This window comes from Chaetura pelagica, unplaced genomic scaffold (genome assembly GCF_000747805.2).
Source record: "Chaetura pelagica isolate M959 unplaced genomic scaffold, ChaPel_1.0 scaffold343, whole genome shotgun sequence".
Classification (NCBI taxonomy): Eukaryota; Metazoa; Chordata; class Aves; order Apodiformes; family Apodidae; genus Chaetura; species Chaetura pelagica.
This window is the reverse complement of record NW_009952873.1, coordinates 2,253,839-2,266,532: the sequence shown is the minus strand read 5'-3', so window position 1 is coordinate 2,266,532 and position 12,694 is coordinate 2,253,839. Positions and strand designations below refer to the sequence as shown.

Genomic DNA, 12,694 nt, shown 5'->3' with positions numbered 1-12,694 from the left:
AAAGAATTAAAAGAATGGGAGCAAGAGTGGGAATGGCAGAGAGCCTGAGTCACTCAAGTGATCCCCCCCCTTTTCCTGGATACTTAACAAAAGTACAGTATTAATAATAGATTGACAGCTGTGATGATGAGATAGCACATAGCTGCTTTGTACACCAAGAAAGGCAAAAGCAGACAGTATGTAATGCTATACAGGTGGCATTCTGTTCAGGGCTTATCTCTGAAAATGTCTACCCACCACCAGTCCCAGTGGGGTGGCTCTAGGGTTCCACTGGTATGTATGCTGGCAGTGGCTGGTAGGAACAAAGTCTCAGGCAGCTGGTTGTGGTTATGTTCAGGAACTGGACTCATGCCAAGTTTCTGCAGCCCTGTAGGATGTGCCAAAAATGTCTTGTTGTTACCTGTATATTGCTTTGTGCCCTTGGAAAGTCTGATTTAATTTTCAGTCCCTGCAAGAGGTGCATCCACTAAGATGTGAGTTGAGAGCAAGGAATAGATCACCCTGGTTAGGATGCAGCTCTATGGAGAAGAGAGGCAGGGCAGCAATAGGCAGAACTTGAAGCTGTCTTCCAGCTGCACAGGAGGATGAGTAGTATGTGTTTTTGTGCTAGGGGAAGATGAAGTTACTTTGTGGGGTGTTTGGTGACTCTAGTATGTGGCAGAAAGGTGATCCAGGTATATCAGATTAAGTCGAGAGTCAGTAGCATTCATTATAAATAATGTATACAGCAGTCTAGTATGTGAGGATGGACTACAAAGATGCCTGTTCTCTGGAGGAGGAAATAATTCCCCCAGATTCTTATGGTGGCAGCCCCAAGTTTAATAGGGGAGGCAGGAACAAAGAAAGCCACAGACCTGCTCCGCTGTGTGGGCATGTGGTAGTGATGGACACGCTCCAAGTGCTCCCTTTCCTCTGCTGTGGTCCTTAGATGCCTCTCTGAAGTGCAGGTACATTCCCTGAAGCTCCACATCACCCTAGCAGTCTCTGCCCTGCATTCAGGGATACTGTAGCAGATGCCCTGGTCCACTGGGAAGATGCACAGGCTGAACTTTTATAATTTAATTTAAAAGAGATCTTCTTTATTTACTCCTTGATTTTCACTACAAGTTTCAGTGCCCAGTAGAAGAATTCTGCATTTGCATCCTGCATTCCCTTCTAAAATCTGTTGTGACTTCTACCATGAAGACCTGGGAGCCTTGCTCAGCATCCTGCATATAAACCCCTACCATAGAGGGGAGTCTGCAGCTTACATGATGCTGATCTGAGAAATGTTCAGGGTGGATCTTTGTGCAGTGATATCTGTCTCACTGTTTTTCACCTGTCGGGCCCGCTGGAATTCAGAAGCAATCATCACTCACTGTCCCACTTTAAGCCCATCTTCAGCTTTAGAGTTTTGCTCTCCCTCCCAGCTAGCCTGGCCTCTAAAGGAATCAGGAATTAGTTCAAGCATCTCCATTCTTAGCTGTCCCTCTCCCCTATTCTTAACCCTGATGTGACCTATTTTCTTTCCACTCCCTTGACAAACAGGATCATCATACTTAGTAACTGAGCAGGCATTACTTACGACAAGCCTCTTGCCACCTCATGAGGAACCTGCTCCTCCACCGGTGGCCAGCAGTTGTAGGCAGCATTGTCTTCTCCAGCATGTCTTCACATCCACCAGCCAGCCTGGCACACAGCCCCAAAGGGAAGAGGAGTGACCTTGTAGCCTGCCTGCCAGGTCCTGGATAGGGAAAGCAGAGGAGGTGGGTTTCAGTTCCCTGGGTTCAGGACACAGGGCTGGGCTCAATTTTGTGCTTTCCCCTCCCCAGCTAGACTTTTGCCTTTGAGGCATCAGCTCCATTTTGGAGGAGAGATGAAGGATGTTTCAGGAGGCACAGCATGACAAAGGCACAACATTAATTCATTTTGAACCTTGCAGTACAGAAATAAGGCCTTTTTCACTTAAGTGCAGAAGAGAACAAGCCTGAGTTTGAATAGCCTGCTACAGTAGATACATTTGCCTCATGCTCAAGGATAACCTGATGAATTCCTGAGGTGACCCTGCCAGGTCAGCAGACTCTGGCTCAATCCCTCCTGCCTCCATGCAAGCTGGTACCACCTGCGCGTCCCCTGCCTAACACACAGCTCAGGCTCACTGAGGTCTGGGCATGAGCGGCTGCAAACCTGTTCTTCCCCTCCTGTATTTCCCACCAGCACTTCCTTTTTGTTTTAAGGTAAAATGGATGTGGTGACAAGAGTGGGGCTGAGCAGTGCACAGCTTCAGCTTGGGAATTTCACACTGTAGCAACTGCAGGAGCTGAAGAGCAAGCAACCCTCAGAGAAGGGAGGACCTGAGGCGGGGGTGACTCAGTGGGAGTGTTGAAAAGCTAGGAATTACAGCTTAATTAGAAGAAGGAAAAATGCTCAGTCTAATTAGAAACCCAAAGACCATAAACTCTCCCCGGACAATAAGTGACTGACAACAGGTTCCAACTTCCCTCCTGTTTCCCATCTGGATGCAGGCAAGCAGGAAAAGGAGAAGCACCATGGACCCTCCTGCCCCCCTGCTTGCTTACTGACGTACCACCCAGTCACAGCAGCAGTTGGATGGACACATTTCTACCAGGGTACAGAAATAAACCATCCTTCATCCCCTCTGAGGGGCTCTGACAACATCCACAGCCATTATTTTAGCACTCCTACTGGGACACTTGCCCCACTCACGTGCCAGCTGCTCCCCCTCCCACAGGCTCCCAGGACTGATTTATTTTATATGTGAATGTAAACGGCTAGGAAATATTTAAATTGCCATCTCAATGGTAAATATTAGCAGGTTCAGTACTTGCCCTAGTACATTTTGCAAGGCTATTGAGATCATTTACCTAAATACCAATGCACTGAATAGAAGAATACCTCTGACAGCACCGAAACTGATCCAGCCTTCACCCACTGCAGCCCCCACTCTGCAAACCAAGCTGGAGCCCCTTCTCTGCAGCCCCCTCCAAAAAAGAAGCTGCAACAAATAGCTGTCCCCATTCGCTGCTTGTGCTGGCCCTGGCTGAGAAAGAGATTTCAGCCTGCCCCATATCAATGTCTCTGTCCTAAATGCCACGCCTGAAGCTTCTGTCCCTGGCTGTCAGTATCAACAAGGAGAATGAAAAGCTGCAAACACTTACCTGGAGGGACTCTGCCCACAGCCACGTCCACCTGACTCTCCAGGCACTGCCCAATTACGGTCTCTTCCTTCCCTCTGCCTCCTTGACTTTCACTCCCCAGCAGCAGGCTTTCCGTGTGCTCTATTTAACTCCCTACAGCACAGGAATAAACGGCAGAGTTAAGCTGACAGCCACAGAGCCTTATCTGCCTGCTGGATAGCGGGAGCTGATCAGCTCCAAATCCCGAACGATCGTGTCCTTGCTGTCAGCATCAGGGGCTGCCTGCCACGCTCTGTCTTTCCCTCTTCTCCACCTTCACTCCGTCTAACTTTGTCAGGGTTATAGATAGCTCTGTTCCTTGTGCTCTTGCCTTTTGGCTCTGTTTTGTAACACCCCATCTGTATCAGCTGGCTTGGATCCAATCAGGGGGGCTAAGCTTAAAAGAAAAACAACCAAAACAAAACAGCTTCCTTGGGTGCTTCATGACACCACTTCTCTCTGTGGTCTCCCATAAGCCCAGGCCCCCGCTCAGGCCATGGGCTGGTGTCCCTCCCATCCCTCTTGCTGCTGTGTGCAGTTTAGCCACACCATTCCCCCATCCCCTGGCAACAGTGGGAGGCTGGAGCAGGACTGGCATCCCTAGGCAGGAAGACAGTGACAGGGTCAGGGTTTCTACCCCTAGCTCCTTCTGCTCTGGCAGGGCAACTCCAGCTCTTGCACTGGTTTCTAGTACCTCACAGACACCTTTTCCTCTCAGGCAGCAGCAAGGCTCAAGCAGAGTGCAGGGTGGGAGGAGCAGCCATGTATAAATAAGCCCTTTCCCTATGTTTAGAATTTATTGCAGTACATAGTGATTAACACCTGCTCAGGCTTTAATGCTGTCTCTAGTGCTGCAACACACACAAAGATGGAGGCACCTTGATAAAACCAAGATTATTTTAAAGCATGTCACATAAACACAGCACTCTCCACCCCACAGATAGCAGCCACCCTTTGTGCATTCATAGAAATGTTTTAAGACTTAAAAGCAGCTATCTTCATGTACATGTCCAGATATATCCTCCAATCTGGCTTACATTTACAAATGTGTGCACAGAGTTGGGCTTGCACATGTACTGGGGACTCTTCTGTGACCCATATATATCAACATCCATGTCTTGCACAAAACTGCCTGCTTCTCCATGCATAACATATGCTCAGGTGGCAGAGCAGGAGATGAGGAATAGGTAGAGGTTCCTGACTGCTAAAGTGAAAGGGCCAATGAGCTTCTGCATTTATACCTCGAAGCAGTACGTTTTTGGAGAAAACCCAGTTTGTTCCACACATCTATTGCCAATTAGTATGTTAGACCCTTAGTGGTTAATACTCTGCACCCAGGAGAAAGCAAGGAGGCAGAGATAGTTTTGGGGAGTTTCTTTTATAAAGGTTTTCTCTGATTTATCTTGAATTATGACTTAATTAGCACTTCTACTGTGGCCCAAGAGATGCTTTCTGCTCTGCAAAGCACCAGGCCACCTGTGCTCACTGCCAACACAGCACTGGGAACCCCAGAGTCCTGGGGCAATCAGAACCTGCCCACACCTCAAGGCTTTCCAGAACACCACCAAAACTGGCTGCTTTCAGCTGGACAGCCAGGCACTTTTGCAGCAGCAAGGACTCTACCAGACCTAGGAGTGCTCCCCATACACCTGCAGACCAAGCGGAGAGGCATCTTTCTATCTGAACTGACGTGACATTGCCTGGATTTGGATGCTTAAGGCTGATCTGCATTGCTGAAGCTCTGTGTGTTCTGAAGTCACCCAAGGCCTCCATAAACCAGGCATTAGCCTTTCTTCTGGGCTTACTAGATGGTTCCTTCTCCCCAGAGGAACATGTCAGCCAAATGCCCTCTGATCCATGGCACAGTGTCCAGACCTTTCTTCCATGTGCTTGGAGTTGAAACTCTTTTCCAGATACTAAAGAAATGAACAGAGTAGCCTGTGGGGATGGTGATGGCCTTTTCTTCTTGCCATTTGATATAGGACAGTAAAAGACAACTTTGTTAGTTTCAGCTCAAAGCAACAGAATGAAATCATCCATTTCTGGCCCACAGGCTCTGTTGGCCAAAAATACACTGAGCTGAAGTACTACTTGGACATTTGGCCTGCTGTCAGACTCTAGAGGACTCTCTAATGAGGATTCCCCTAATTAGTTTGAACAGAGAACTTTACTGCTGAGGGAGGATGCTGAGGAGATGCCTGTGCAGCACTTGCCAGGGCATAAGATCTGCAGCAGACACTATGCCTGTCTTGTAGCTTCCCTTCTCCCTGCCCAGACACCAGTAATGTTTGCAGTATTAGCTTTCATAAGCAGGGTCCCAAGGAACACACTGTGAGGGTGGGGAGAGTTTCAGTTTACTGCATCCACATACTGTTTTTGTAACACTTCCCAATTCTGTGACACCTTCTATCCAAAGCTTTCCATCTGCTCTATGAATGGCTCTTATCATGGTTGTAGGTGTTGTTGTTTTATATTTAATGACCCCCAGAAGTAAGGCTGAGGTCAGAGCCAGTAGGTAGCTGGATAAAATTCCCCATTTTCCAGACAGGAACACTGAAGCAAGAGAGACAGGTGACTGTGCCACTAGGATGAGCCAGTGTCATAAACAGAGCCCAGCAACCTCTGTTCCTGATTATCTCTTCTAGCCCTTTGCACTAACCCTTGGATCATGGCTCAGGGATCAGACTCCGTTAACAGCCTGGCTTATGAGCATTGGCAGGGCATGTGGGTGACCTATATTGCAAAAGGGTGGGTAACAGAAGCTGCAACAGATGCCAGCGATAAATTATCAGGAAATACATGTGGACATTCATCCCTCCCCCACACTTCCCTTGATGAATGATGGCAAAGTCCCTTTCCCCTTTCCCCTTTCCAATGCTGGATTGCTTTAGCAGAAAAGCAGCAAGAGGAGGGGGGGCATGGAGGACACTCTGAGGAGATTATCTTTTTTCCCTTCCCTTTCCTTTTTGCTTTTAGGTTTCCTATTTTATTACTGTCACCCCATAATACAGGGGGACAGTAGTACCCCATATCCAGTGACCGAAGCATATTGTTCTCTGTGTTCCTTCATCAGCCCTTGGCAGGCAAGAGTCAGTACCCAGAGGGCAGGGAGTCGTGTCAAGCGTGTTGTTTGATTACAGCAACTGGAAGTTCTTGAAATAATCTGGCTGAGCAGTCCTAGTGAGGAATCATGCTCCTGACAGTACCACAAGTGGGTTTAGATGTCTTGGAGATGATGCCTATTCTTGGTCTCCCAACAGACAGGGATTTACTTAAGACAGTCCAACAGAGGGCTACAAGGATGATTAAGGGACTGGAACACCTGTGTTATGAGGAAAGGCTGAGAGATCTGGGGCTGTTTAGTGTAGAGAAGAGAAGACTGAGAGGGGGCCTTATTTAATGTAAATAAATATCTGAAGGCTGGGTGCCAAGAAGGAGGGGTCAATCTCTTTTCAGTCATACCCTGTGATAGGACAAAGGGCAATGGATCCAAGTTAGAACACAGGAAGTTCCACCTCAAGATGGGGAAAAACTTCTTTACTGTAATGGTGACGGAGCACAGGAACAGGCTGCCCAGGGAGGCTATGGAGTCCCCTTCTCTGGAGACTTTCAAGATCCACCTGGATGCATTTCTGTGTGACCTGCCCTAGATTCTGTGGTGGTCCTGCTCTGGCAGGGGGGTTGGACTTGATGATCTCCAGAGGTCACTTCCAACCCCTAACATTCTGTGAAGAGACCTAGGTCAGTCAATCAAATTATTGACCACAAGAGGTCACACTGTCTGAGGTAGCTTCTCATTTGTTATCTATTTGAACTGCAAAAGCACCCCAAGATGGCAGCCAAGCTCAGCAGCACTGTAGAAACATACATGTGTGTCATTGCCCCAGTGAGCTTCTAAGCTAAATAGCTGGGGGCTTCATTTTCAGCACTTGCTGATTTATTAACACGCGTTCAGGGTTCATTAGTGTTGTGCTGTCACAATCAATGGAAAGCACATTTTAGATTCACACTAAAAATCCAGCTGCAGAAGAAATGGTGCCATCTGACTTGTAGTGATCAATCACAGCTAAGCAAAACACCTCATATAGGAAGGTGTCAAGTAGAAGGCATGTGAAACCCACTCAGTATTGTAGAGGACTCTCTTGTGTTCCTGACTTAGTGTGATTAAAAACCTCACCCTATTCTCTGGGATGTGAAGAGGGCAAAAAGCTTCTGATCTTTGAAATGGCAATTTGTGGGGACCTCTGAACCACAAATGCGATTGATGTTAAAATGCTTTTAGTCCCCAGACCCTCTAAGGAATGTTGACTTTATCCTCATTTTATGGAGGGGTCAACTGTGATAGAGGTAATAATGGCTGCTAAGTTTGGCTGGCTGAAATTTTCAGGTGCCCAGCTTTTGATACCTCATAATGAGCCCACACTAGTTCCCTGCTCAGGTTGTTCAAACATGCCAAGTGCAGTGCTTGCATTGGGATCACTTGGGCTTGTAAATGTTCTCCTGTCCTGCAGAGGTGATCTGTAGGGCTTGTCAGAGTTGCACAGAATAAAGAAGTTTTGGCCAGGCTTTCCCTAAGGTTCCTATCAGACCTGTGGCAAAATCAAGAAAGAAGCCTTTACTTTAAATAGGAAGTATTATTTGCATCTCAAACCTCCTTGACCAACATGCAATAACAAGACTAGGAGATGTGGGAGAGACTGGAAATACCAAGGGCATTAGACCCCATTGAACCCTCTGAGAAATATGGAGCATCATAAGGGGAGCCGGAGTGGGTAGCAATGATGAGAAAGATCCAAATTGCTGTGGAGAAGTGGGATTCTTGGGGAAGCTGTGGAAGCAGGTGGGGAGACTGGGATATTCAACACTGGAGTGACAGGAAAGTCCCAGCACGAGAGTGCAGCATATGGAGGAGGCCCAGCACAGCAGCAGGAGGAGAGCTGAGGGGGCAGCTGACAGGAAGAAATCTAGCCATGTGTGTGCCAGCATCTTCTCCAAGTATTATTGAACATGACAGACCACGTGCATGTTTCCTCCCTGCAAAACAGAGGCAGCTGAGAAGGGAAGCGAGTAAGGGAGTGGGAGAGGGGCTCAGAGGAGGGACACGTGAGCTGGATACTTGGTTTCTTCCTCTTTTTCTTGCCACAGGGTGATGTTTTTGTTCTTCTCACACTGTTGGCAAAAATGGATAACCAAGTGAGATGTGGAGAGGGTTTCTACATGAAGGCTGAGATAACATTTTGTGATCCAGCCAGGAACAGTTGGCTGTGGGTGGTGGCTTGTCACCAGCCCTGCCAATTCTAATCCAGATCCCAGTTTTCTCTCTTTCTCTCAGCTGTGGAATGAAGAGCCTTTTTTACAACTTTAATTTCCTGCAGGGGTTAATCCCATGGTCAGTAGTAGCTCAGGCCGTTAATCCTTGCACTCAGCCCCTTGACAGAAGGACTGTGGCTGCTTCTAACCCAGCAGATCTGAGGGAGGCTCCCTTTGGTTCTCAGCTTCTCCTTTACACCCCACAAACACCCTTTAGCTCACTGGCATTTATAATGCCACTTCCTCCTTCTTGCCAAGCCTACTCTGTGGGTGTGGGTGTTTGGCATACCCCAGGGAGAGCCTCCAGGCAGAGAAGGTGGCTTGGGGGGAGAATCCTGATTCTGTGGTCTTCATTCCCCACCCCACACACATTTATTTTCCGCACTTCTTAGTTAAGTATGGTTGCTTTATGTTACAGACAAGAATAAATGCTGAGAGTTCATTTTCCTGTAAACTCAAAGTGGAGATATTTAGTGCAACCAAATGGCATGTGGAGTGGTTTGCCACAGCAGGCTGGAGTCAAGCATAGCAGCTTTTTCAGGGCTGAGAGAAAAAAGCCAGTTGGAGTGCATTTGGGGTCCTGAAGTAATCTCTTTCTTGCTTTTATTTGGGTGGTGTTCAGGAAGGAGGGTCTGTGAAGAATTCTCTGAGGGCTGAGAAATTTTCAGATTACCTTCCCTGGGTAAGGGGACAATTATTAGGGACAAAGGATGCAGCAGATTCGTAAGACAGAAGGTGCCAACCTGTCAGAGATGAGAGATACATTTACATGCACAGAGTAGTAGGTGGAGGTGCATCAATTTAGCAGCAAGACAGAAAAATGTAATTTTTTTTATCAGTATAAGGTCTCGGTTCACAGTTCTGTCTCTGAAGTGCTAGGCCACGTATCTATCAAGCAGTATGGCCAGACTGCCAAATCAAGAGGCTTAGATCAATACCACGAAACCTCTATTATAACTTAACAGGCCCAAGGCACCTCAGCCATAACCCTTTCTCCTTGTGCTTCCTCATTCCTAGAATCAGGTGAGCTTCTGCAAGCCTGGGTGATCTCATGCATACAAAATGTCCCACATCTGCTTGTTTGCTATCATTCATGTCTGCATTATGCTAAGAGCCGTCTTTGCCTTCCTTCATTGTCTGTATTCTGAAATATGCAAGGATCCCAAGTTCATTAGCCTTCATAGTACTTGACTGTTGTTTCTTTTGCTTCTGCTGGATAAGCCAACATGATGGAGAACTGCTGCCACCTAAGCTGCTAAGTGAGAGAGTCCCCCCCTTCTTCCTCACCCAGCACCCTGGGTGTGCTTCCCTGGCTGCCAGCCTCTCAGAATGAGACCACCAGCTGCAAGGCTTGTCACCTCTTCAGTTGGAGCAGTAGGAGAGAGAGGAGGTAGAATACCTGGTAGGACAAGGGAAGAACTTCACTACTGTCTAACCTCACAAGCCTTTGCCCCCTTTGACAGGGGTAGGGATGCATGCGCAGCAGTGAGGCAGAACACAAGATGCCATCAGTAAAAATCCTGTCTGCTCTTATCGTAAGGGGATTGGTGACCCAGCATGCACACAGCTCCTGGCAAAACTCCCAAGGAAAGGCTGACTCTCATTTATCCTGATGCATTTATCCTGAACTCTGAAGGAGACCTTTTTCTATCTTAGTGAGTTGCATAAATCTGTTTCACTTGGTTGTCACTGTGGCACAAGGTTGGTGGTACCTGTTAGAGAAAGTGTGGAGCTCTACTTCCCCTTCCCCATCCCCCCCCATTGTCTTTCTAGAACACCCAAGAGGAGCATCTCTGGAAAGTCCACAAAAACTGCATGAAGTCAGGGCTGCTACCTGCAGGTCCAGGGGTGCCTGAGGATCTCTGGGACACTTACACTCTTTGCAAGCTGGGAACTTTGCCCATAGCTCAACAGGATGTGGTGACACCTCTCACAACCCAGAGTTCCAGCCAGGATGCATCTGGGTTAGCACACACACATCACAGCCCCATGCTGCAGACCTTGCCAAGGCTGAGGAAGGTCTTCACAGTTTTCTGGAGGGCTTGCAGCCACAGAAGAGATACAGGTGTGACAATGTTCATATCCCATCAAGATTACCAAATACAAGTGGTGTGGAAAGCAGGGCCCACCTTCAGCTCCTCTGCCCCCACACAGGTACTTCACAGCAAAATCACAGCAGCAGCAGCACTCCTGGCTTTGGCGAGCACGGGCAGCAGAGAACCTCCCCAGGAGTTGAAAGGGAGCCCAAATGTTAAGTGCTAAGTCAAGTTGCCTCCAGCAACTCCTTTCCAGACTCAAGATGTGGTGCTAATTTTTTATTCACAGAATCACAGAATCACTTAGGTTGGAAAAGACCTGCAAGATCATCATGTCCAGCACTAAGCCAGATCCCCAAGCACCACATCCAGATGACTTTTAAACACATCCAGGGATGGTGACTCAGCCACCTCCCTGGGCAGCATGTTCCAATATCTGACAACCCTTTCAGTGAAAAAGTTCTTCCTAATGTGTAGTCTCAACCTCCCCTGGTGCAGCTTGAGGCTATTCCCTCTTGTTCTATCACCAGTTACTTGTGAGAGGAGACCAGCACCTACCTATTTTCAACATCCTTTCAAGTAGTTGTGAAGGGCGATGAGGTCTCCTCTCAGCCTCCTTTTATTCAGACTAAATAGCCCCAGTTCCCTCAACTCCTCCTCATAAGACTTTTCTCAAGGCCCTTCACCAGCTTCTTTGCTCTTCTCTGCCTCCGCTCCAGCACCTCATTATCTTTCTTGCATTGGGGTGCCCAAAACTGGACAGAGTACTGGCCTTACCAGTGCTGAGTACAGAGGGATGATCATCTCCCTGGTCCTGCTTGCCACACTATTTTGGATACAGGCCAGGATGCTGTTGGCCTTCTTGGCTATCTGGGCACACTGCTGGCTCATATTCAGCTGCTTGTCAATCAGAATCCCCAGGTCCCTTTCTGCTGGATTTTCCAGCCACTATTCCCCAAGCCTGTAGCATTGCATGGGATTGTTGTGGCCCAAGTGCAGGACCCAGCACTTGACCTTTTTGAACTTCATACAGTTGCCCTCAGCCCATCAATCTAGTCTGTCCAAGTCTCTCTGTAGAGCCTCCCTACCCTCAGGCAGATCAACACTCCCTCCCTACTTGGTGTCCTCTGCAAACTTACTGAGGGTGCATTCTATCTCCTCATCAAGATTGTTGATAAGGATGTTAAAAAGAAGTGGTCCCACCACTGAGTCCTGAAGAACCCCTCTTGTGACTGACTGCCAGCTGGATTCAACTCCATTCACCACCACTCTCTGGGCCTGGCCATCCAGCCAGTGTTTTCCCCAGCAGAGCCATGAGCAGCCAGTTTTTTCATCAGAATCATAGAATCACAGAATCTTAGGGGTTGGAAGGGACCTTAAAAGATCATCTAAGCCAACCCCCCTGCCAGAGCAGGGTCACCTAGAGCACATCACACAGGAACGTGTCCAGGCAGGTTTTGAATGTCTCCAGGGAAGGAAACTCCACAACCTCTCTGGGCAGCCTGTCACTCTCACAGTAAAGAAGTTTTTTTCTGATGTTTACATGGAACCTCCTATGTTCCCTTTTGCCCCTATTGCCCCTTGTCCTGTCACTGGACATCACTGAAAAAAGCCTGGCTCCATTCTCCTGACACTCCCCCTTAACATATTTGCAAACATTTATGAGGTTGTCCCTCAGTCTCTTCTTTTCCAAGCTAAAGAGACCCAGCTCCCTCAGCCTTTCCTCATAAAGGAGATGTTCCACTCCCTTCATCATCTTTGTGGCTCTGTGCTGGACTCTTTCAAGAAGTTCCCTGTCCTTCCTGAGCTGTCGGGCCCAGAACTGGACACAATACTCCAGATGCGGCCTTGCCAAGGCAGAATAGAGGGGGAGGAGAACCTCCCTTGACATATTAACCACACCCTTTCTAATGCACCCCAGGATGCCATTGGCTACAAGGGCACATTGCTGGCTCATGGTCATCCTCCTGTCCACCAGGACCCCCAGGTCCCTTTCTCCTATACTGCTCTCCAGCAGGTCTGCCCCCAACCTGTACTGGTACATGGGGTTGTTCTTCCCCAGGTGCAAGACTGTACACTTGCCCTTGTTGAATTTCATCAAGTTTCTCCCAACCCAACTCTCCAGCCTGTTTAGGTCTTGCTGAATGGCAGCACAGCCTTCTGGTGTGTCAG

The 12,694-nt window shown here is 48.1% G+C and overlaps 2 protein-coding genes across 2 annotated transcripts in view; one reads left to right on the top strand and one right to left on the bottom strand.

Moving 5' to 3' along the window:
• LRTM2 (leucine-rich repeats and transmembrane domains 2) overlaps window positions 1-3,181 on the bottom strand; it is a 9,490-nt gene extending 6,309 nt beyond the window's left edge. Inside the window, exons 1-2 of the mRNA XM_009995207.1 lie at window positions 3,159-3,181; window positions 1,565-1,723 (exon numbers count right to left, since the gene is read on the bottom strand). Of these exons, the coding sequence (XP_009993509.1) occupies window positions 1,565-1,646 (82 nt within the window). The 5' untranslated portion in view covers window positions 1,647-1,723; window positions 3,159-3,181. The remainder of the gene's footprint in view (window positions 1-1,564; window positions 1,724-3,158) is intronic.
• The window catches only part of CACNA2D4 (calcium channel, voltage-dependent, alpha 2/delta subunit 4), a 136,117-nt gene that overhangs the window by 88,371 nt on the left and 35,052 nt on the right, over window positions 1-12,694 (top strand). The gene's annotated exons all lie outside the window — the stretch shown is intronic.